General features: G+C 29.0%; 1 protein-coding gene across 3 annotated transcripts in view; it reads right to left on the bottom strand.

Annotated features, from left to right (window-relative positions):
* Positions 1 to 4,526: 4,526 nt before the first annotated feature.
* Positions 4,527 to 26,466, bottom strand: part of LOC142330179 (uncharacterized) — a 152,964-nt gene continuing 131,024 nt past the window's right edge. For all 3 annotated transcript variants that reach the window (XM_075375287.1, XM_075375286.1, XM_075375288.1), the window contains 5 exons: positions 18,772 to 18,897; positions 13,974 to 14,103; positions 8,310 to 8,433; positions 6,266 to 6,453; positions 4,527 to 5,266 (listed from right to left, as the gene is read on the bottom strand). In XM_075375287.1, the coding sequence (XP_075231402.1) occupies positions 4,969 to 5,266; positions 6,266 to 6,453; positions 8,310 to 8,433; positions 13,974 to 14,103; positions 18,772 to 18,897 (866 nt within the window). In that variant the 3' untranslated portion in view covers positions 4,527 to 4,968. The remainder of the gene's footprint in view (positions 5,267 to 6,265; positions 6,454 to 8,309; positions 8,434 to 13,973; positions 14,104 to 18,771; positions 18,898 to 26,466) is intronic.

The raw sequence follows: 26,466 nt of genomic DNA, 5'->3' as shown, positions 1-26,466 counted from the left end.
TGAGCAGGTCAAACCTTTACAATCCTTAAATTTTTTCTTATTGAAATTCTCTAATTTGCAAGAAATTCATAAATTTTTCTCAAATTTGGGAGAAATTCTTCAATATTTCTCAAATTTGGGTGAAATTCTTTAATCAATCTCAAACTTGCAAGAATTTCCCTAATTTTTCTTAAATTGCAAGAAATTCTTCACCTTTTCTCCAATTTGTGAGAAATTTTCAAATTTTTCTCAAATTAACATATTATTCCTGTAATAATTTGATGGAAGTAAAAAAAGACCTGCAAGGATATTTTAATTTAAAAAATACTGGGGTCTTTTCAAGATGTTAATGTGTTGAAATAAAACAGAACAAAGGAAAAATAAACAAAACTTATAATTTTTACCCCATTACATTTATACTTATTTTTAAACATTTAATATAGAGAATTAAAATTTTCTCTTAATAAAATTCTCTAATATGTGAGACATTCATAAATTTTTCTCAAATTTATGAGAAATCTTTTAATTTTTTCGAGAAATTCTTTAACTTTTCTCTAATTTGCAAGAAATTTTCTTGTTTTTCTCAAATTAACGTGGTATTCTGTAATATATTTGCTGAAGTAAAAAAAAGACCTGTATATTTTAATTTGAAAAAATACAGGGTTCTCTTCAAGATGTTAATGTGTTGAAATAAATCAGAACAATGGTAAAATAAACAAAATTTATAATTTTTATCCCATTACATTTATACATATTGTTAAACATGTAATATAAGATATTTAAATACTCTTAATATAATCTAAAAAAATTAATTTATAAACTCATTTCAAATTATATAAATACAAAAATAAATAAATGGTAACAATAAAAAAATATTTTAAAACAGTAGTCAGTTCATGGTGGTGCTAATATTTTTTAACCTTCTAAAATGTAATTTTTTTTTACAATATATACTTTTTTTAAAATGCTACAATAAAAAAGTAATAAATAAATATTTATATACATAGTAAGCCAAATGATAAAAATATAACATTTAAATAATTATTATAAATATATCTCCGTTAAATTTTATTCATTTGTAACAATAATAAGTTCAGAACAAAAAATAATCTAAATAAATTAGCATAAATGGAAGAACAAAATCCGCATTGTCTTAGTACATACCCACAGTTCCTTACTATCATAAGTAAATTAAAAAAAAAAAAATCCACTTACTTTTTCTTTGTATAAAATTCAAAATACGAAGAAATTAATTTATGAATGCAAATGTTGATAAATGTAATCACACACAGACATTCAATTGACATTGAATATCAATCCTACATTTTGTAGGATTCAAAGAAGGCAGTCAAGTGAAAGTATATCGAACAGTTTGTCAATTCAAATATATGAATACTCACCTAAAGTTACTGCTGTGTAAGTAGAAAATCAGTGTTTGGAATGTCTATACAGAATCAAGATTGCTATGTAAGTTTAGTAAAACAGTAACTTTGATAACATACGTTAAAGTTTTAAAACACCTGCTTCTAATACAACTGATATATGTGTCAAATACAGTGCATGTATTCAGGTGTATATTCAGGTGAGAAAGATTCATGCATGCTGAATTGACAATTAAAATATAAAACACCTATCCTAAATAGTAACAGTAACCTTGAAAATGGATTTAAATATGTTTATGTATAAAAATAAACAAAGATTTTTAAATAAATGCATTTTCATTTTTCATTTTAATACTATCTGTCAAAATGTAAAATACAATAGTAAAAAAAAATAGTTCCCTGACTTCAAAAAAATAACTTCAATGAGAATACCCAACCAGAAATGTTCAAATCTAAATACAAAATTTTTACAATCATTGAATATTAATAAATATCATTTATATAAAAATGTAATTTGGGATATATATATATATTGTAACTATATATAATTAAAACACAATATTTATTTCATTACGGCAAATAAACTTTAATTTTAACAGTTACTTTTCTTTTTCCTACATATAAATAAACTGTAAGTTCTCCACAATTATATTTTTTAAAATTAATAACGAAATTGTATATATGACTAACAAAAGAGGTACAAATTATAAAAAGTATAAATGTATGATTGTCCTAAATTTACTGTTTAAAAATAGTTCTATTATTTATAATTAATATAATTTTTATTGAGCTAATTACTTTCTGCATAATTAGGTGTTTTATTTTCAGACTTCTTTACAATAAAAAATATACTTACATTCACTAGAAAATATATATTATAGCTACATATCATTAAACTAACCTATACTGATCACCTAATGCCTTTTACCACACAACTAGATGTCCCTAATCTGATTCTACAATATACAATATATGGTGGTGATAATCTTGTTTATTAAGTAATACCCAATAATATAACATACAGGATCACGTATAATTAGAAGAACTCTATAGTATTATAATACTACAAGATAATATTTATTGCAGTAGTAATTTTTTTTTTTTTTTTAAAAGGAAATGGTGATTAATGACGAGTACACATGAAATGTTTTAAATTAGTGGCACAAAAATAACAGCATTATGTCTTATATTTAGCAACAATTTATAGTGAACACTGAAAACATTTTTGTTTACAGAGTAACAGAAAAAAAGAAAACAGGTACTAATTAACTAAAAACCAAGATGAACTGAACAGTGCCTAAATGTGGGTTACAACTAAGAAGTGGCCAATACGTATGTAATATATAATACACACACACTTTTAACCAGCCAATTAGAAGGTAGTTTTGGAATAACTCACTTGTATCACAAAAAAATCTAGATAAAAAATTGAAGAATATAATTACAGTTCCTCTTTTTAGACAGCTTGTAAACTTGTTTTCCAATATTTATATTTTAAAAATAAATAGAAATGAGATATGCAGATTCAATATAATATATGTATTTTCAGTTCTAAATTCATAAATTGCAATTAAAAATATCATTGTAATTACAATGAAATTTCTTTAAAAAAAAGGACTTGGAGTTTATTAGTAGGGACTCCTCCATAAGTTAATAATCTTAAAACACTAAGGAAAACCCTTTCACATGTACTCAGAAATAAATTAATTATATATTTTAAATACTACAATGTACACTATGATACTGTTAAAACTGGACATACATGAAAGTAATAACAGAACACACACTCACAGACATTAACACATGTAAATTTTACATATAGCACATAAAAACTGTTCTTAATACACTACAACAATAAAAAATTTGCAAATACATTTAATTTTATAAAACAACATATTAAAGGGGTTTCCTATTTTTTTTTTTTTAAATTATCCAAATCCTAATCTTTTTAACAGTACCCATCTCCACTGTAGGGATCCTGTGCAAATTGATAAATTACCTTGATACAGAGAGTCCCTCTGTAGACTAATCATATATTTCCTTATTCTTTACTACTTTTTCCTTTAAAAAAGCCACAACCTGCATATATTGATGGTATTAAGCTGGGACCTAGTAGAAGCCTACTACGCTTCTACCTAGTGGCAATCAATTCTTTATTGCAGCTCAGTGAACTAACTCTACCTATGGACACTAAAAGTGACTAATTCTATACCTAACACTACCTCATGCTTATGGACTGCTCAGGATTCTGTTTTCAAGAGTAGCACAAAAAGCATAACTAGTGGCCAAGGTCCTGCTTATTAGCTGCAAAAGGTCCTTTGAAATAACAATTTTGATATAAGTAAATTGTAAACGTACACAATTTTTAAATTTTATCAAAGTTATTCTAGAAATTCTGATTTCTAGTAAAGTGTAAAAAAAAAAAAATTAATACTGCAATCTTAAATCTTTATCAATTACTACATAAATTACAGTAGGCCAATAAATACATCCTAAATGCCAAAAGTAACTTTGGTAACTAAAAATATAATTACAATACAGCAATAAATATATACTGTGTTAATCTAAGAGTAACTGATGTGTAGGTACATAGAACTAGTTAAAAAAAAAAAAAAATAGCGGAAGATATAATTATTTTTATGTGATATGATAATTTTAGAAAAAAAAAAGACTTCTTATATTTAATCAGTGCTTATAATAATAAATAAATATACTGTGTATTTATAAAACATTTATAAATAAAATAATAAATTATATAACAATGTATATAAATTATTCAGTTTAATGAATATGGAATTTGATAATAAATAAATAATTATATATTTTACCTAATAATAATCACTTTTTATTAGCTTTCAATGTTTCTTCTACGACTAAGTTTCTTAATTAACTGTAACATAAATTCATACGATTGCATTAAAAGACTATAATTAAGATTAATTGTAGTCTTTATAAAACTACAATAAAAGTTTTTATAAAACTTTATAAAATTTTCTGTTTACTGAATGAAATAAAAGTTTCAAAAAATAATTATTAAATTAATAATTTAATTATTAATAAAAACATAATTATTAATTAAATAATTATGTTATTTAAGTTTATGTTTACTTAAATAACATTAGAAAGTGATTTTTCAAAAAAAAAATTACCATCAGTAAGAGACACATTGAGTGAAAAAAGACTATGTTGAAAGGTTATATTAAGTTAATACAACCTTTAATTTTAACATTTTTAATTGTTACTTTGCTTTAATTTATGTTACTTCACTTAAAAAAATCTAAAAGTATAAAATACCTACTATGTAAATGATATTTTTATTTATCAACCAAATATGAATGAGACCAAAAATCTGAACAGCAATCGAGAGAAAAATTATGAAGTCATATTTAGTTAAAAAAATAAACTACAATATAAAATTAACAAAATAAAATATAACAATAAATAAAATTATCTACCTATAGTGTTTACTTAACAGGTGGCCTACTGTACTGATCGAATTAATTCTAGTATTTATTACAGATACAATACTCTATATTTTGTAATTGATACTACAATGAAACATTTATATAATAAATAAATTGCAATATGATTCACAAGGATTTTTTTATTAATCCAATGGTGGATCCATAGCGCATACGATAGCCTTAACAACAGCTGCTGCAGCAAGTGCTGCAAATGGTTGCCAAGGTGACTTACGAGTACCATCCTTATAATCAGATATGCCTCTCACAAGAGCAAAACTATCTCTGCAATTACCCTGAATCGACTCTACTACAGAGTCGAATTCTGAATCCCATGCGAGGGCTGAACATTGTTGTGAAAACGCTTGTCGTAAGTGTTCACTGCGACAAATTGCACGACCAGAAGCAATGATACCAGTATGTATTCTAGATCTACCTTCTGACCTGTAACAAAAAATAAAGTAAAATTTTTTGACTGCAAATATTATAAGTACATGCTTGGGTGGAAGAAACACACAGGAAAGTAAGCAACAAGAAATTATGAAAATGAAAGAATGGGGTGAAACCAGCTTTGGGTATGGGCCCAACCAGGTAAATGATGCCCTGGTAAAGAGAAATAAACAATGACTAGATATGCAAAAAGTAGTAGTAGTAAAAGTAAAAAAAATAGAATTTCTTATATTACAATAAATATGTAATTAAACTTAGATTAACAATAGTTACATTCAATGCCAATGTTCTTTGTGCTGAAAATATGTTACTGTAATATTTGTTTTTTTTTTTTTTTATAATTGCCATCCTATGGATTGTAACAGACAAGCTGAAAAGACAATTTATTTACTTAAACATTTTTAAATTCTCGCTACTCAGTTCTGCTGGTGTTGTGACTGCAGTTATACAAATAAGCTAACAAAGAAGCTGTCATTCTGGGTTTAAAGGGCCTTCCCTCCTGCCACTCTGCAAAGAGTAGCATAAAAGACACTTTGTAAGTTGACACCTGAGTTTCTGAGAAATGAAAGAACAGTCGGGACATTAGTAGCAGAACATAGATTTATTATCTAATATTTACATGGGATAAGTAAGTACTGATGAAGTGTAAATAGACAGTACTCATGAGTTTCTAAATCTCTTTTCTACCATATGGTTCACTTATGGATGATTACAACACAAGATAAATACAGGTGACAGTAGTTTAAAACATGGCAGGTAGTAAATGTATGGGATATCCCCAATGAGGTAAATAATCTTAATAGATTATAAAGTTAAAAATAAGTATTAATAGGCTGGCCATGCTACAACAGTTTGTTTTATTATAAGTATCAATATAAATTTAATTACAATGATATATATTAACAGAGGGAAAAAAATGCATGAAAAAATTATATATTAGTCAAATAAAAGCAAGAATGCAAAACTTAAAAATAGGTGCAAACATAAATTTACCTCTTTTTTGCATCTATGTTTGTTGGATGAGCAACTTCAATGATTCCTTCATCCCCAATGCTCATATATAATTTATCAGTGTCTTCAGGAGGCCGACGGAAATCATGTTCAGTTTGTGCTTCACTTAAAGCATTTTGTGCTTCAGTTAGATATTTTAACCAAGGTGCTAATCCTCCTTCAGCTTCAGTCTGAAAACATTAAAACAAACAGAAATCAATATGTGTCATAAGGCAAATAAAGAAACTCTTGATTTGTGATACAAAGTTGAGCAATGTAGAATAACACTGCTGGCTAGTAGATACTAACAAATATTATTACAAATAATTTTTATCCTGGCCGTTTAACAATCCTAACACTTAAATTTTATATGCTCAGAAAAATGATATTACATGCCATTCACACAATTTCTTCACCAACCTGATTTTAATAACATAGATAACTTTTTAAAAAAATAAATCTATAAAAACCGCTACTAAAACTGGTGGCAGCAAATGGTGGGACTACTTACCACCAATGGTAACTGATGCTCAATGAAACTAAATCAATAACAATATGGAATTGTGACTTTATTGCTACATTATTAAAAACTACATAAATTTAACTATCTTTAACTGGACTTCAACAATGGTCAAGCAGCATCATAGAACTGTTAGGCAAATCCACATATATCCTCCTCCTCTGAAATAACAGTGCTATTCACCCATCACCATTTCACCTTAAATCAAATTCCAGCACACACTTATCCAATCAATGGGATTCATCTCTCCCAAATTTAGTACAAAAACTGCCAGGGCAGACCTGCACATTATGTGTTGTGTACTCTAGTGCAGCGATTAATTAGTTGGTGTGAGTTTAATTAATTTGGTGTGAGATTAATTAGTTGGTGTGTGTAGAATAACAGTGAGTTATTCTACTGAACTTTTATTCTGCTGTTGTACTGTCATTCTACAGAAGTTAACCAAACAAGAGAACCGGACCTAGCCAGGAACCACAAACTTGTGGTGTAGACTTCGCAGGCACTATGCAGAATGTACCTAAGATTTGAAAGTATAACCTACACTTTGAAAGAGCTGCCGAAAGCATCAAAAAACAGCTGAAAGGCAGTGACAATAAATTGATTAGTTACTGAATTATTTTCCAGCACAATGCTGTTCAGTTAGAAGTGGAAAAATTAACAGAAAGACAATTCTATTTTAGATCTTTTCCTTAATAAAATTTTCTATGTTAAATTTAAAAAATAGATAATAAGAGATAAACACATATAACTACAAAAAAATTCCATAGAAGCATAACAACGAAGGAATACTTATAGTTTTCATATAGATAAAAATTTAACATACTAAACCAAAACAAGCACATGAAAAAAACTGATGCAGCTACATCATCAGTTATACAAGAAATGACTTTATTATTAAATTCATTGCATTTTAAAAAAAATAATTTTTTCCCTAATCTAAAAATTAATTCATTTAGCTGACCAACATTATAAAGATGCTTATTGATTAAACACAATTTAATTTTTTAATTACAGCTTTCATGGTACAATATAAAAACGAGCAATGAAAAAATTTATATAATTATAAAACATACATTAAAAATGGCATATTTCAATCTACAACCATCCAATACATACCTAAAAAGGACTTTATAACTAAAAAAAAAAAAAAATTCTCATCTTGAAAGTGTTTTTATATCGTTATCTTCAATTAAATACTCAGTTGATTTTATAACTGAAAATTTTACTAAAAGTGAGTGTTTTTTGATAAAATTTGATGGTATAAATTAAAATATACCTTTAACAATCTCACAATCAGTTGTTTATATTTTGATAGATTTTACATAAAACACGAGACTGTAATAACTGATTTTGATTAATGTGATTACATCACAGTATATAGTCAACTGATAAGAGACATGACATATTATTAATGGCATCAACAAATTCTTAAATTAAATAGACTGTAAATAAATGCAATTGAATAGCAAAAATTAATTAATGGGAAAAATACAATAATGTAAGGAGATATGTTTTTATCGAGCTAACCTGAGCTTTTAGTTGCGACCCAATATGTTGAAGACAAAAATTTGATGGTCGATAATCTTTCTGATCAAACTCATATTGTCCATCACAACGTTCTTTAGCATTTTCACAGTATGTGTAAATTGCTCTAAAACATAAAAATCACAATTTTTATAAAGTTACCACTGATTTTTTTATTAAGATAATACAAAATAAGGATCTATATAGCATATGTCAAGAAATGAAAGATGCTGAATTTTTCTTAGCTGTTATTGTTCTTTAATAATTTGGTAATTTTAATGTTAAAAATAGTATTTTGTGAAAGTTTATTTAATTTTTTATTACAAAATCATATTTTTGGTTCTGTGTGTTCTTGAATGTATAACAGTGTGTTCTTATAACTGTGTGCAGCATATAACTGTTTGTTTTTGAATAACAGACACGTGAGAATTTCGTAGAATGCCTCTGTTTAATTTATGTAACTTTGAGTTTGATGTGAGAGATTGATTAAAAATGTGTAAAATAAAATTAAATCACATTAACTGCAGTAATAATTTATATCTAAATAGAGGAAAATGCTCAAAATGTTAAAGTAAAAAATGTATAGAACATTAGAAAACATGAAAAATATAACCGATTCTGGTTATATAAAAAAGCGACCAGACTGTGGCAAGTTTTGTTGTTTGAAGGTATCAATGAGCCAGTGAAACAAATTAAATTTTTAACAAACGTTTTTTGCACATTCAACACTTTTTCACAGTTTTTTCATCTAAAATCTGTTTGATACACCTGGGGGTAATATTTATCCAGTAATACCCAATATGGAGTTCATCAACACAAACGTCACCATCGTCTCTTATAAATGATATAGAACATTAATTTTCTTTTTATTTAGAGAGATGGACTTAATTCAAAAAAAATTTAAAACAATTTAAAGTAACTGGTTTCTTTTCACATCAAAGGAAGCAGAAATGTGGTTGTAACAGAAAAACTACTACAACACAGAGTTAACCTCTAATCAGGATGAACTGCACTCCAAACACTGAAGAAAGCATCACACGCTTTTTAGACAGCACAATGAAAGTGCTTTTTGAATCAATAATTCTCATCAAGGATAACACCTAGATGTGTTCTCCTGTAGGAGAACATACTAATTCAATGAGCAACATCATTGTTGTTTATTCTGGACTAAACAATCTCTTATGTTGCAAACACCACAACTGAAATATCTTGCAAACCTGGGTTGCTCTGAACTTGCTTTCATTCCTCAAATCTCCTTTAACCAGCAAAGGCCCATTATCAACATAAGTAACAACATGGCATACACTGGGTAACCTCAATTGCATCAAAGAACTGAATTCAACAACCCAGAGCAGCGGTTGTAAAACACAACCCAGCAGACAACCTTTAGAGAGCATCTTTCCTACTTCTGAGACACCGTCTCGATTGCTGAAATAACTATATCACATTCAGCTCCTGTATACAGTCATGCTTCTGCAGCTAAACAAGGCAAAAGGCCACCACAAATTATTAAAAGTTCCAGACATGTCTAAAATGACACCTAAAACATAGACTCACTAGAAGAAAAATGCTCATAAATAAAAAAAAACATTTACGTATTCCTGCCTGGACGAAAACCATACTGATTTACATCAACTTTCTAGAATTCAACTTACCACTAACACAAAGATACAAACAAAACTTTTCTAATATCTGAGAGGAGCATTAAAGGCTTATAACAGGAGCTTAAGGTGAGGTCCTTATGACTATAAGGACCTCCTTAAACCTACCTTTAAAACAATTTAAGAACACCTTTTATCATTCTATTAAAGATTCTAATCAAAGTACCACACAAATTTCTACAGAACAGTCAAGAAACTCCACTGTGATTCCATTGAAGCTGGGGACTTTATTCCTACCAGAACTGCAAATTACCTGATGTACCTCTGCCTCTATAATTTTCACAGATAAAACATCAGAGTGAAAAGCAGCTACTTCCTCTCAGACTCGATGATATAAGGTTTCATTAGTCACAAAATCATGGGACAATAAATCATTCAATAAAATATTAAAATCTTATCTTATTAGAAACAAGAGCCTACCCTGGGTCGAGAGAGCCAACAAAAGAATATTTTTCTTATGCTTGTGCCCTAGGACTCTATACACAATATTCTAAAGATCCTTATTTCCTTGCTCTCTAACAAAAGTATATCAAGAATCCTTTTTGACATCAGAAACAAATGAAAATATTCCGACCTCTACCTTCGATAATCATCTACGAAAACCACTCACAGTTCAGGATCACTCTCCCACTGAGCAGCGCCCCTGAGATGGTTCATGGACTGTTTCACAACAAAGACAACTCTAGTCCACTATGGACTATTCTCACTAGGACAATTCTATTCGACTTGAACTAGGGAATTGAATTCTCAGCAGAATCGATGAAAGTAAAGAGAAAATCTATCTGCCACATCTTCCAATTGCATGTCATCCAGCTAAGAGAGAATATTAACAAATCTAGGTCAGTTCCCCGGCTGAATAGAAAGATTGCATCTTTAAGTACCTCGCAACTCATCAATCCACTTAAGATAATTAATTGATAATCACTAGAACAATCATCAACAGACCAAGCATAATAAATCCTACCAGGAATATCCCTAACAGCAGTAATATCAATAATTGTTCCACCAATCTACTTCAGTTTACTACTCTAGCATATGTTGGTAATTCACCAAAGACATTAAAGACCTGCAACTAACTAAGACAAAACCTGCAACTAATTGACAACTGCTTGGATATCTCGATGGTTTAAAGATCAATACTCTAGAAGGATTGTGTCACAGTATTGGTGAAGGTGGTGGGTGGGGATAAGATAGTTTAAAAAATAAATGTTAAAAGAGTAGACCATCATTTGACGTGAATGGATAGAAATGTCCACATGGTGGTGTCTATCTTAATGACTGGTCTGTACACAAAGCTGTTTTCTGAACTGTGTTTCCAAATTCGAAAATCAGACTGTCACTTTACCAGATACCCTACTGTTGGGTATATCACATTGCACACATACAAGATATTGAAACCAAGTTATTGAGCTTAATCGACTGGGTGTGGTGATAGTGTGTGATATCCATATATTTTTCAAGAAAAAGTGGTAAACTCAGCAATAGAAACAATGAGTTTTTAATTTTTCAAAATGTTCTAAACAACCTTCCACACAATGATGACTGTTTTACAGTATGACTCTTGGCGAGAGATTTCATCGATTTATAAGTCAACAATAGTTCTGCTGCTTACTAAAACTACAGTGCATTAGTATATTAGTTGATCGTTGTGAGTATATCCCCTTATCTGACTCTCATATTTCTTTGTTTTTTAAAACTGATGCTATAGAATGATATATCTTCTAATATGAATAAAATATCATTTGTATGGTCTTCATTACAAATGTCCAAACTGTCAAAAACGCCTGCTACCAATTACTAATGGATGATACAACTAATGGAGAAAGAGTTGATTTTTTGAGACTACTACCTTATTTATACAAATTAAAAAAATGTTGAGTGTTTTACAGTATGGCTCTTGGGGAGAAATTTCACTCGTTAAAAAAAATCTCAACAGCCATGGTTGCTACCTCCAGGGTTATGAAGAAACGCAACTGTATCTTTTACATTCTTTATTCACAGATTACTATTATTATTAATTTCTTTTCAAAACATTTTTACTTGATCAATTTTTTAAAACATCTTTTTATAATTTATTTATAGTTTGTACTTAAAATTTTTAGTAAAATGTTTTCATTATAGGCTTAAATATTGTAATAAAAACAGAGGCTCGAGGTACAATCAAAATGGGAAATGCATCTTCTGTTACAGAGTCATTAACAGTATTCCTACTTATTACTTATGTGAAAATTACTGATTTCCTCCATGAACAACATATCTACGCTGCATGAGCCAAAAAAAGGACCTTGTCCACCACCTCCCCTGATGACCGACCATGACAACAGGGATCATTCTCGACGTACATCTACATTTTATTTACACACACACAAAAATTAAAATTATTTTATTTAATGATTATTTTTTATGGCTTACGTAGAACAAATGTAACATAACTTAACATTTTCATTATGTAATTTTTAAATGTTACAAATTAGAAAATCATAACATAAATTTGTTTTTATTTATAAATATTAAATTAAATTTTATTATTATTTTCTTTTTAATAACATATTTAATTTATTAATATTATTTTATTTAATGATTTTTTTTTTCATGACTTATGTTGAACAAATTTCGCTTGACAGTCTGGGAGACGATGTGACTGCGTGGCTTAACGCACCAGCTACCCACTTACTGGGCAACACATTTTGAGATCTAGACAGATCAATTACTTTTATACATATCAATATTTTTCATTTATTTATTTAATTCTCCTGTTCGCAGCAGATAACTTATGATCCAGCATTACCAACCTTTGAAGTATTCAAATCAATATTTAATGTATAAAAACAATTAGGTTACAACCCTTAACCCAACAGGTTGGTCTAGTGGTGAATGCATCTTCATAAATCAGCTGATTTGGAAGTTCAGAGTTCCAGCGTTCAAGCTCCAGTAAAGTCAGTTTTATTTTTGTACGGATTTGAATACTAGATCGTGGATACCGGTGTTCTTTGGTGGTTGGGTTTCAATTAACCACACATCTCAGGAATGGTCAAATTGAGACTGTACAAGACTAACACTTCATTTATAGTCACACATATCATCCTCTGAAGTAATACCTGAATGGTAATTCTCGGAGGCTAAACAGGAGGAAGTAAGTAAGGTTGTAACCCTGTAGGAAAGAATCACAACAACTGTGTGGGATTTGCTTTTTCCCTCGGGAAAAAGCAAATTTCAAAAGGCAGCACTGTGACTCTAGCACTCGTAGCGGCCAACAGGGAGTAGTAGTGGCACAGTATCAGTAATTAAACACTACTGCCATCATCTGATTAGCACGGTCGAAATAATATTTTACAACTATATGCTATTATTAAAATATTTTTTTATATAAAAGAAACACAACAAAAACTTTAATGATTCACAAGAAATATAGAAACTGTGAGGATGAAATAAGTACTCTGAAAAAAAGAATTTTTAAATTGCCAGGATAAGATACCCACAGGCTACTAAACAATACCACTGAAAAAACCTTTCCGAGTGATGGTTCAATATAGATTAACTTAAACCAGCTGCCGGAGGCTGAATAACAGGAATGTAAAATATTACAGGCATTTAACATGCTATCAATCAGAGTTTAGTATGATGCATTAACAAGTCATTGGTCCTCAATGTGTCAGTACAATAGTCACTGACGAAGCAGTTTAAAATGCAAAGAAGCATTTCAGCTTTAAAAAAGATTCTAATTAGCTTGCCATAAACTACATCAGAATGCTGGTACATTTCATCAAAAAAGTCTGCTATACGAGATAATTCCTCTTAGAGGTCTACATAAAAATATTAAATAAAAATTCATCTTCACAAACAGTACTAAAATAGACATTCTTGGTAAACATATCTTATCTTCAAATAAACTACATAACAATTATAAAATAAACTGAACTGATCACTAAATAATAAATAAACACAGTTGATATTTTTACATATTGTGATTATAAAAATTATTTCAACCAAATAAAAATCTACTAACCTGTTGTCACCACCTGTAGAATTAGATATAACAACATCACCCAAACGTACATGTTTACCAAAGTCAGTGTAATGCGGTACACCACCTCCAACACCTACTAATATGACGTAATCAACTTTTTGGAATGTTCCTGTAAAATAGACAAAAATATTGTTCAACTAAATAATATAATAAATGTAGTAAACATACAGTTACATCTGAGTGGTAACAAAATTCAAAAGTTAACTTCTGTCACACATATTAAGCATGGAAAGCTTTTTTACTTTTCCACATTTTTTGAGAAAAATGATGTATTGGCCTATAAATGAAGATACAAAAGGTTAACCTTTTGTATCTTCATTTTTATATGTCATTTATAACCGAGTTTAGTTTTTTAATCTTGTTATTTTTGCAATCTGCTTTACAACAGAGTATTAAGTAAAAGAGACTTTAGTACATAGCTGGAAGATAAAACCATTTATAACTATGAAATATGTATTTGGTTTATTAAAGATGTTCACAACATAAGTGAATAGAAAAAAAATTAGGTATTATTAAAAAAAAAACACTTTTAATGGTAAAAAAAATAAATAAATATATATGTATATACACTGGGTGTTATAAAAAAAACTGTTTCAAGAATTCAGGTGATGGTGCCCTACATTGAAATAAACAAAAACTTTCCTAACAACATATGGCTGGAAACACTTATTTCACTGGCTATCTGCAATTTTATATTTTAAACACAAAAAACCTTATTTCTCAAGAATGGTTAATCTATCTAGCTGAAATTTCATACTGCTAGGGTACCTAGAGGTTTATTAATATAAAAATAATGAATCAGATCACTCATTCCATTTTAAAATGGCGGCCATGTAAACTTTTTAATTCAATGTTATTAAATAAATGTTAAGTGTTTTATGACAAAGAAAATAACACCTTATTTTTTCAAATCCATTCATAAATAACAAAGTAATGGCAAAGATTCTTTAAATTATTTACATTAAAACAACAGTTTTCATTTCCTCCTGAATAGAATAAATAACTTGACACGATCTCTAATAGAATAATTCTATTAATGTTATCATGTAATTAATTATAATAGTTTTTAATAATATTGAAAATATTACAATAAAATAAAATATCGAAATCATGAAAATGTTTTAATAATAAATAAATAAATAACATTAATACTGTTAACAAGTAATTTACATTACTTGTTCATTTAATGAACAGACACTGATTATTAAAAAAACTAGTTTTTTTTCCAATTAAAATTTATTTAATAACAATAAATTATCTTATCAGATAATAAAGCATTAATAAACGAAACTACATTAGCTGTTCAAAATGACAACCCTCATTCAAAACACATACATCCTGGTGTTTTTTCACCAACTGCCAGTCTCTTTCAAAGATGCCAAATGTCTGACGAATCCTTTTTAATTACATTTAGAATTTCTGTGTGTAATTCTTTTATAGTATTCATGGGGGTATTGTATACAAGTGTCTTTAAATGGCTCCATAAGAAAAAGTCATGAAGATTGAGATTGGCAATCTTGCAGGCAATGCTACTAAGCCTCCTCAACCAATCCATCTGTTTGGATATGTATTTAAATGAACTTGGACTTGTAATCTGTAAAGAACCAGAGCCCCATCCAGCATGAACCACATTTTGTTGTGTGTGTTTGGCAAATCATCAAGTAAAAGTGGAAGATCAGCTGTTAACAAATGTAAATGTCTTTCACAACTACAAAAAAATATAAATTTTCATATGTCTTGCAGAAACTTCTACTTGTAAAACAATATTTTTAATCTGTATACAGACAGAAAGACTAATCAATGGAAATAAAAATATAATCAAAGAAAAAGTTATATAAAGAGTTATTAAATAATTATTGGAAACATTGACAAAAGATTAGTTATTATAATGATGATTTGAAAGTATCAGTTTTTACCTGAAACACACAAAGGTAAACACAGTTTTTTTATAAATTTGGCTTCACTGATAAAGAAAATATCATTCAAAAAGTTCAAATTAGTATATTTTGGATATGCCATTGGCATAGCCAAACATGGTGAGTACAACCTCGAGATAAAATAGTTTATACTCGCTGATAGTGATAGGCATATAGTTGCTAATCATGGAAAATCTTCCAAACTGTTGCATCACTAACACTGAACTCCAAGCCCAGTTCTCTAGTACTTTTTTCAGGATGATTAGATATTTCATCTAACACATCCTTCTTGAATTCAGATATATATATATATATATATATATATATATATATATATATTGAATGTGGTCGTTCTGGTTTACCACCCCTTTTTAATCGACTTCAAAAATGGAGGTTATATATTTGACCCATACATATTTTTTATGTGTCTCATGCAAGAAGAAACATTCTTATAGTACCTATAGTATATAGGTACTACAAAACTATAGGTACCCTAGCAGTATATGAAATTTGAGCTTGATATGATTAATAATTTCTGAAAAACAAATTTATATGTTAAAACTACAAAATGGAAGATTTAGGAACTAAGTATTTCTGGAAAGATTTTCTTTATTTCGATGTGGAGGACCATCTCCTGAATTCTTGAAACAGTTTTTATAAACATCTGTACAAATCTTGCATATATATATATATATATATATATGCATGAATAATTTGTTTTGGGAAAATTTTAACTTTTTGATATTTTTTCATAAATTGAAAGATCATATGTTTTAACAACAATGTTTGTAAATATGAATGCAATGAATATGCTCATTACTCCCAATAACTGTATAAAAAAAGACTTGTATATGTTGGTATATAACACACACTACAAGTGTTAACTCTTTTTTTCATAATGGTACATATAGTGGACGGGATTTAAGAAAACAAAATATCAGTAATTTTGCATAAATTTAAAACAAGGATCAAGGGTCACAAGTATAACTAACAGTTACCCTGATGAAAATTCAGGTTCAGTTCACCATGACAGCTTGAATTCCGGGAATCCATGATGACAGATTTAATTTGCTGATTAATGCTACCAAGAACAATGCTTTCTGCAAACCCTAGTAAAGTTTTGTCTTTTATTCCTTCTTAAACTTCAATTTTCTATCTTAAATTGAAATAGACATGTTTTTAACATCTACATTAAACAAGATTTTCAAATATGTAAACAGCATAAATAAAAAATCAGCCAGTCAGATGTTGACAAAATATAAAACTATGGATAGAGCAATCAGTGAAAATTAAAGGGCCTTTCCTCTCTTTGTTTTTTCTGTCACTCCTACCCTTTATATTTCCTAAATCCCTTTACGGAAAATTATAAATAAAGAACATGTTTTTTTATAATCTAAAAGTAATGTTCAAAAGATGGGTGTACATATAACTGTGGCACAAAGCCACAGTTATATTGGAATTGTTTATGATTCAATTTGGGGCTTCCACTGTCAGGGGTGACCGTGTTGCTGGGGTATGGTAGCCCGTGCAACCAGGGGCGTGGCTTCATTCCACTGGCGGTGATCCTGATTGTGACTTGGTAATGCCATGCGAGACTCCATGATGGGACTGGGTGAGGGTGCAGGGTTTGTCCCCACCTCCTGCACGAACTGGAATCAGGTTACGTTCCCCTTGTTAGGTGATTTAATTTGGTCGACTTATTTGAATCAAATAAGTCAAATTTATCAAATTTGGACAAGGCGCGGGGTCTGCGCTTCCGCGGTTTTAGTTAGTTAGTTTGAGGGAATCATGTTAGGTTGGATGTTAAGATGTCCATTTGAGGCCTAGATGAAGGCAAAATTTTATTTTTATTTTATTGATGCAAATGTCTGCCGAGGCATTCATCGGTGGCATCCCAACCGAAGCCTGGCTGATGACTGTGAAATGTAATCAGTTAGAAGGTCTAAAGATGACCTCTGGTAAAGTCCCTCAAGGCTTGAAATGAAAGGGGTGGTGTGGTGACTGGTAAGTCACAAGGTGGGTGTCTTCCCCCTACGGGGTTGGATGGGTGTTCGTAAAACAGCAGAAAATTGGATCATTTCTTCAGCGTATAAAGGAAAAACTTTGTATACAATACATCTAGCTGAGTTTGTCCCATGATACATAACATAAAGTTATAATTGGTAAGATTACACAAATATGCAATAAAATGTTCACAGAGTGATTTCTTGTAATGAAACTAGCAATTATGTTTAGATTAAACGTCAGCTCTCATGGTGGATTTGTATAATTTTACATGGTTAAAAAATCTGTCAAGCCAAAATTTATTTTTATTTTTTTAATTCTGATGTTTATCGATCACAAAATAAAAAAATTGACAAGAAATAGATTGCACTGTAAAAAAAACAATTTATGGACATCTAACATAGCAACGGACCACAATTACAGAATAAATTTTTGTGATAAAACATTTCCTCACCTTCTAATGTTCCTTACATTACTCTGACATTTTTTTATTTCTGAATTTTGAAATAAGAATACTCTTCTAAAAGAAGATTTTACAATGGAAGAGGTAAAAGCAAATATGCAAATGAAACTGTAATCCTTTCAAAAAAAATCGACTAAATAGAAAATATTTTGAGAGAGTCAAGGCTCAAAATATAGGCCCAAAAAATTAAATACAATGAACAACCAGTAGGTTATTATCACCTGGTGATCAAGAATAACACTTCCATAACACAGATCAAATGATACAAAATTTAATGTAAAAAGATAAATGAAAGCACATCATAAAAAAGACACCAAAACTACTTTTAATAGACATGGTGTATTTAACAATAAGACATATATTGTTCAACAGATAAGAATTGGTTACTTCTTACCCAGTAGTCTAGTTGTTGTATTTCCAGCAGCAGTCATTGCTTCTCTAGTGTGGCCAACGGTAGGTAACTTTGTGCAAACAATACGATGCGCTCCCATATTACCTAGTGTATAAACATTGGACTCTCCTAAAAATAAACAAAATGAGATTTATCTTAAAGTTCTGTCATACTAAATAGCTAAATGTTATCAATCCTATCGTCATCAACTTCACTTCAGGATAATGAACACTGTACTGCTATAATTCATATAATCTGGCAAAACATTTCGGTAAGCATGCTAAATGCTGTAAGAAATTGAATTTATTAACCTAGATTAAAAATTCAAAACCTGAAAATATTCTCTTTGTAAAAATAAAAACCTTTTAATTAACATACAACTCAATGAAACTGCAATAAAATATTTAGTATTTGAGATGAGGTTATCCTATTCTTATTTAATATGATTTTTAGAAAAAGGAAAAAAAGTTATGACCTGACAGATAAAAACTGGAAGTTAATTTAGTTTAAGTAAAAATCTTAATTCACAAAACTTTATAAATATATACATTAAAAATATTTGACTACAACAAAGTTTAATTATACCAATTGTGAATAAACTACAAAACTTTTGCAATTGAAATAAAATAACATTGTATTAAAATGAGACAATAACACTGCACACAGATTATAACTGAAAGCAGAATCCAGAAATAAATACAGATAATAACTAGATATAATTAGATATAATGCCAACTGTTTTAAGGCCCATTTAGGAAAATGTTACGATAAGATCACATGAGTTAATACACTCACAAAAACAAATATAATTTAGATTTAATCCGAAAGCATAAATAATAAATTACTTCTTCATATATCTGAATGAGAGACCATTATAAATATTTTAACATTTGACAACTATAATCTCCAGTACCAAGCAGATCCTCGTGATCTGTTCCTAGCAAGAAGTCCAGTAACTCTTCTCCCCATGGAGTAAGTTAGAGATGAATCTGTGATGTCATTGAGCTTTTTGTACTTTCAATAATTGTGAAAAAAATTCAGAATTTTATGTTAAGTAACAATAACAGATTACTGAACAGCAATATAAATTTTAATATATCTTGCAGAAACTTCTACTTATAACAAAATATTTTTAATCTGTATACAAACAGCAAGACTAATCAATGCAAATAAAAATATAATAAAAAAAAACATTGTATAGAGTTATCATTAAATAATTATCGGAAGCATTAACAAAAGATTAGTTATTATAATGATGATTCGAAAGTATCACATACTACAAATCTATCCAAAAATTAATTATAAAAAATATAATAAAAAAAAACCACAAGCACACTTCATTGATAGAATAAGAAAACTAGTTCACTGTTGGAAGAAATATGTGGCTGTAAATTGTGAAAAAAAGAAAAGGTATTTTTATGTCATATTTGTTTCAATTGAAGGTTATGAGCAATTTTGCATTACATTTCCGCCACCTCTCATACATTTACTTTATATAATATCTACAAAAAAAATCATTATCATCATTAATAAAAGAGAACAATTACACATGTTAAAAATAATGCCTATATTTTCCAACACAAATAATCATTTTAGAATCAAGATTCTGAGATGAAAAAATGTGTCCAACAATTTTAAAATAAACATGGAATTTTAAGAAAGTAGAAGAGAAATGGAAAGTAATATGAGGCACATTTTTTAAGTAAAGGCCATTTTGATACAAAAATTGAAATAAGGAAATAGAAAAACTTTATTATAACAAAATCAACTTGTATATATAAAACATATTTGCCAATCACTGCAATACATTTTTGATATCAGCTTACCAGCTTCATTATTCAGTTACTGAAGAATTCTCCCACTTGTGATTTAAACCAATTAATTACTCTGTTTTGCAATTCCTCATTATCTTCAAACTTCTGCGATGCAAGCCAATGTTTTAAATAGAGAAAAAATGCATCACTCAGTGTAAGAGCTGAACTGTAACGTGGCTGTTAGAAGATTTCCCAAGGAAATCATCGCAATTGTTTGGTGGTTTTGTTTGCCGTGTGAGGTCTTGCATTATCATGGAGAAACAAAATCTCGTCAGTTAGCTAAACACCTTTTGTTTTGAATTGGTCTAAGTTTTGTAAGTGTTTCACAGTACGTATTACAATTAACAGTTCTTCCCCGTTAAAGAAATAAAATCAGCAATATCCCTTTGGCGTCCCAAAAAATTGTAGCCATAAGCTTTTCCATTGAACTTTCTCGTTTAAACTTTTTAGGCTTCAGGGATGATGAATGCTGTCATTGGATTGAGAGCTGCTTTGTCTCAACATTTGAAGAAGATATCCAAGTTTCATCACCAGTCATAACGTGCTTTCATAAATCACCTTCATTTTCATAGCGTCTCAAAAATGTTTGAGATGTAGTAAGACATTTTTCTTTGTGAGTTTCTGTCAAAATTTTTGGTACACATATGGAACAACTATTTGTAATCCAGATATTGAGTTAAAATGTAAATTACTGATTGTGAAACAAAAGGAAATTCAATCGATAATTGAGAAAGAGTAAGCCTACTGTTTTCATTAATTTTTGCATTCATATTTTCAGCCAATTCATCTGTGATAACAGCCGGTGACCACTATGTTCTTGTCATGAACATTCGTTCTTTCTCCACGAAACAATCAACATCATTGGCAAACTTTACCTTCGCACATAACACTGGGTCCATAAACATCGATAATTTCTCTACGAATATAAGCAGCAGATTTGTATTTCACCAATCGATAAGAATTACTGATCGTACTTCACGACTTGTGGGATTATTTATTATAGCACTCATTTCAGCCAGGCAGTACACAGCAACTACCGGTAAGGTTATCCTATTGTTACAAATAGATGATCGTTGATATAAATAAACATGCTACACTAGTGCCATCTATTTCCATATATAATGGCAGCAAACTGAAAACGGCCCTTACTTAAAAAACATGCCACATATTATGTTCAAGTGAATCACTAAATTTTTTGTCACATTATAACTTTTTGAATAAAAATATTTCAAGAAAAATCACGTCAAACTAGAAACACTGTCACATCAAACACCTAAAATAATAACTTTTCTTTTTAATTTTAAAAACTACCTAAAAATATATATCTGTATATAAATGCAAAAGTTTGTTTGCAACAGCAACACACGAGAACCAATCGACCGACTGCTTTCAGATTTTCAGGATATATTTATGTTATCCTAGGGAAGGTTTTACGCTATAGATTGAGGCCCTAGCCCCATTGGTGATGAAGTTAAGAATTAGAGGTATTCATTAAAAAAAAAAGTTAATCCTTTTAAGCCATTATATTTTTGTTGCCATGGGAACAGAAAAATAATGAAGTAAAATGACTAATTCATTTTTCTTTAATGAATATCTGTAAAATATTTAATATTCACACTACTATTCTGTCTGTAATTTCATTTTTTTTCCCAAGTATTTGTAAAATCTATATACTTTCTTCTTCACAGTTTCCTCTTCGCTTTTTTAAACATAACATCAATTTTCATTATTAATTTTTCATCTTCTTTCTATGTAGTTTTTCAATTTATTTTGTTACGCTTCTAAGAAGAGGTAGAATCTAGGATGATCATAAAGTGCATAGCTGAGTTCATGAGAACAAGAAACCAAAGAGATCAGTGGAGGTTGAAAAAGCACATAAATGTCAAAGTTTCTAACAACCATGAAGAAAATGAACATGTCAGGAGTCCCTGGCTAATGGTTTGACCGGCTGGCTAGTGTGTGTGTGTGTGTGTGTGTGTGTGTGCGCGCGCACATATATATATATATATTGTAAGAATAAAACTTTGCATTCACAAGATGAAAAGCCTTTAGATTTCAAATTAACAACATTTTGCTAAGATTTAAACAGAAACTGTACAACAAATCCATCACCTACAAAAACTAATCACTAGTGTTAATACTTACAATTCATAGTGCTTACACACACAAATGTTTTGTTATAAGCAAAGAAATATTTTATTTTGTTAAACCTTTTAGTCCTAATTGTGTTTGGTCACCATAATGAAAATCTTCATTAAACGGTTAAAAATTTTACTTTTACATTTCTACCAGATTTTCTCTTTGTATACTGTGAAATATAACTTAAATGCTGTTATATTGATCTTATCTTTAAAAAATTACTTCCACTATATTTCAGTTTTGAAATTTAACCATGTGTGTGCAATTTAATCAATGCAAAAAACACTACCCATATAAATACTATATGTTGTTTATAACAAACAAAAAACTGCTCAGCAACATTTTATTTTTACATTCCATTGTTTTCATTTCATCAGTTCTTTTCTTTTTTAATGGCTAGCTCACCTTTTGTCCAGTCATTAACATCTACTAATATATTTACAATTATTGTCATATTTATTATAATTCTATTTTTATTATTCATATTTTAAAAATCATTCTTTATGAACGGTACATAAGGGATTACAAAATTGCAACTTATCTAAAAGATGTTTGCTGTTTTAAGTCATTAAATAAAAAATGTTTAATTTCATTATCATTTACAGAAATTAAAACAAAAAATAAAACCAACAATAAAAAAAAGTTGTTTCATAAAACTACTTCGAATAGATAAAAAAAACAACACAATTTAGATTATAAATTTACAAAATGAATACAATGTATAGATAATTTAAATAAGATAATAAAACTGAAACTTCTTTGTCATGTAAATTTGTTTATGTAACGTAATATAGCAATGGTCTTCATATGTTTAAAATTATGTCGACTTAATGTCGAATGCAGGACGAAGAAGTTTTAGTTTTAAGATTATAACACAAATTTTTAAATTTCTGATGATAGAATTTTATTCTGAAAGCGCTTGAACGTATATATAAAATAATTGTTGATAAATGGGTTCTTTAATTATTAATTAAATAAATACTTCATCTATGAAAAAATTATTTTCAAGAAACAAGGGCTAGTCATGGGCTTTGATAAAAATAAGAAAACGAAGAGGGACTATAACCGAGTGTTTACTAAGGCATTCAATTATGGTATGTACAACTGTAATAAATATATTATTAATTATATATAATTTTTTTACTATAGTTTCCCTGCCGCTAATTTCTTAGATTTTTTACGTGAAAATAGTTTGATATCAAAATATTAGGCTATAATAATATATTACATATTACTGCACTATAACAATTCACTACCAAACATAGACTTTATTACAAAATAAAAATGAACCAGTTCATTTGGTGAAGAATAAGGCTTGAATATGCTGTAATGGAGGACAGTGTTAGGGTTTCTTTATTTGGAATAACGGGTCCATTTAACAATTTCTTCTTTGTAATACAGACAACATCACCTCCAAAAGCTCCTTTTCGACAGAAGAATTACCAGACTGGAAAAAGAGCTTGCACAAAAACGTAAGGGCAGAGACAATGAAAATTATTAGGGTTCAATAATCAAAAGAACAGGTTGGGTACTGATTCTGCAGTCTTGGAGGTATAAACACTGCTGAGGACCAGCAGACACAGTGAGCAGTTTTGCAAGCCTGTTTAGTACAAAGTGTGATAACATGACTGAAGAGTACATCACAAGTATTCCAATATGGACATTGGTTGAAAACAACAGGCTATTCCATGAGTTACTTGTAAATAGGAATGAGAGCGGCAGTATTCTATTCATTAACAAACTATAGGGTAGTTCTATAAACAGTAACACTAATAATACTTGCACAAAGTAAATTGCATGAACTTCAGATTTTTCTATTGTTCTTATTGTTAATGCAATAATTCAATATTAGCTTCTACTAGCTGCAGGGCGTACCTAAGGCATGCCTCTGCAACTAGGCCCTCCTGGTGGGTTCCTTGGCAGATGACTTCGAAATGGGATTATTAGATGTCCAAAATTGATTACCTCTTGTGTAAAAATTTTTTTTTGAATGATGAAAATTGATAAGAAAATTAAATTAGAAATTTAACTCTAGAGATTGATACTAACGAATCGGTTTTTTCTGCTAGTGATCAATAAATTCTGGTGCCTACTTTTTGGTTACAGTTCATTATTTTATGAAGAAAACAATCACATAAATAAATAAAAAATATGTAAAAATTTGGATTCGGTTAACAAGTACTAAATTTTCTCAAAACTTCAATATATATTTCGCATATGTTTCAATATATATATATACGGTATATTGATATACAATAACAAGTATTCACGCACCTGACTACCACGAGACATGTACTAACGAATCGAGATTTTCCGCTAGTGATTGTTACATACCGGTGCTAAGCTAAGGGAAACGCACCCAGAGACAATCAAACAAATGCTGTATTGCATAGGGTAGGATTAGTCAATATACAGTGTTTAGTAAAAGAATATTATTTTTTGTTATTAAATCAATTTTGTTTTCTTTTTATTTGAATTATTGTTTTGTATGTTTTAAATATATTTTTTACTTATTTTATATATCTGATTGCAATAGATTGTACTTATAAGAAATTTTTACATGTATTAAACTCTTAATATCCTTGTTGAACTGTGAACATGTTACAATAAAAAAAATCTGTATAAACTGAATGAAAAATTTCTCCATTTTTCATGTATGTTAAAAAATATAAAATTGACAATATCAGATTTTTAATCTGCACTGAAAGAGTTAATATATTAACAAACAGTGAATTATTTTTGTCCATTTTCATTCCTTCCAACAAAATCTAAAAAAAATTCTCATCATTAATGCATTATATTTAAGAAACAACAGAATATGTTAAACAGGTTTTTTAATATTAGAATAGCCTGAATATTTACAGTTAGAATATCTTCTTTTTTTTGAATTTTAATCCTGGTTATTCGCTTAACTATGATAATTATATCATGGTAAGTAAACGTGATATGACCAGGTTTATTGATGTCAATAAACAAATTTAATTGAACTATATAATTAATTTTTACTTATACTTAAATTAATTATTCTCTTTTAAACATTCCACTCCTTAATTGCCACGCTTGAATTAAATATTACCACAAAGATAAATAATAGTTAATTCAATTTTTACATTTATTTTTTAATATATTTATTTAACCCTTAACCTTCCGCTTTATTTTGTGTGCGAATTGAGATTTCGGTAACAAGTCACGTTCACTCGTTATTCTGTTGAATTTATGTTTGCATAGCAATTATATAAAAGATAACAAACCGCTAAACTGACTGTTATTCAAGTTGTTAACCTTGGCATAGAAAATATCAGCTGATAAAATCCATTATTGTTTATTTCAAAATGTTAAATTTGAAAATTATGTTACATAATAATTTTATATTTTATAAAAAAATTATTATAAATAATTTCAAAATTATTTTGCAAGTGTAAAATCAGCTGAAGTCATACATGGATGTTAAAAGTTTATTATCCGTGCAAATTTTTATAAGTGGTTTCTAACAGTTTAAATTGGGCAGAAAAAGGTGACACCGATTTTCATCACGGCAGAACACAGTTTAAGATTTGGCTGATGCTTTGCAAAATCACACTAAGATCTTATTCGCAAGCACAAGATATATAAAAAGTTGGAAAATTGCTGAAATTCATTATTGTAAGTATCAAGGCTGTCCATTCCATTGCTGGAATAACTTGAATATCGCAAAATGAGATGGGTTCAGAGACAGCCGACTCAAAATAACAAAAACAACTGAATT

This window comes from Lycorma delicatula, chromosome 9 (genome assembly GCF_047948215.1).
Source record: "Lycorma delicatula isolate Av1 chromosome 9, ASM4794821v1, whole genome shotgun sequence".
NCBI lineage: Eukaryota > Metazoa > Arthropoda > Insecta > Hemiptera > Fulgoridae > Lycorma > Lycorma delicatula.
This window is presented reverse-complemented; position numbering and strand designations above follow the sequence as displayed.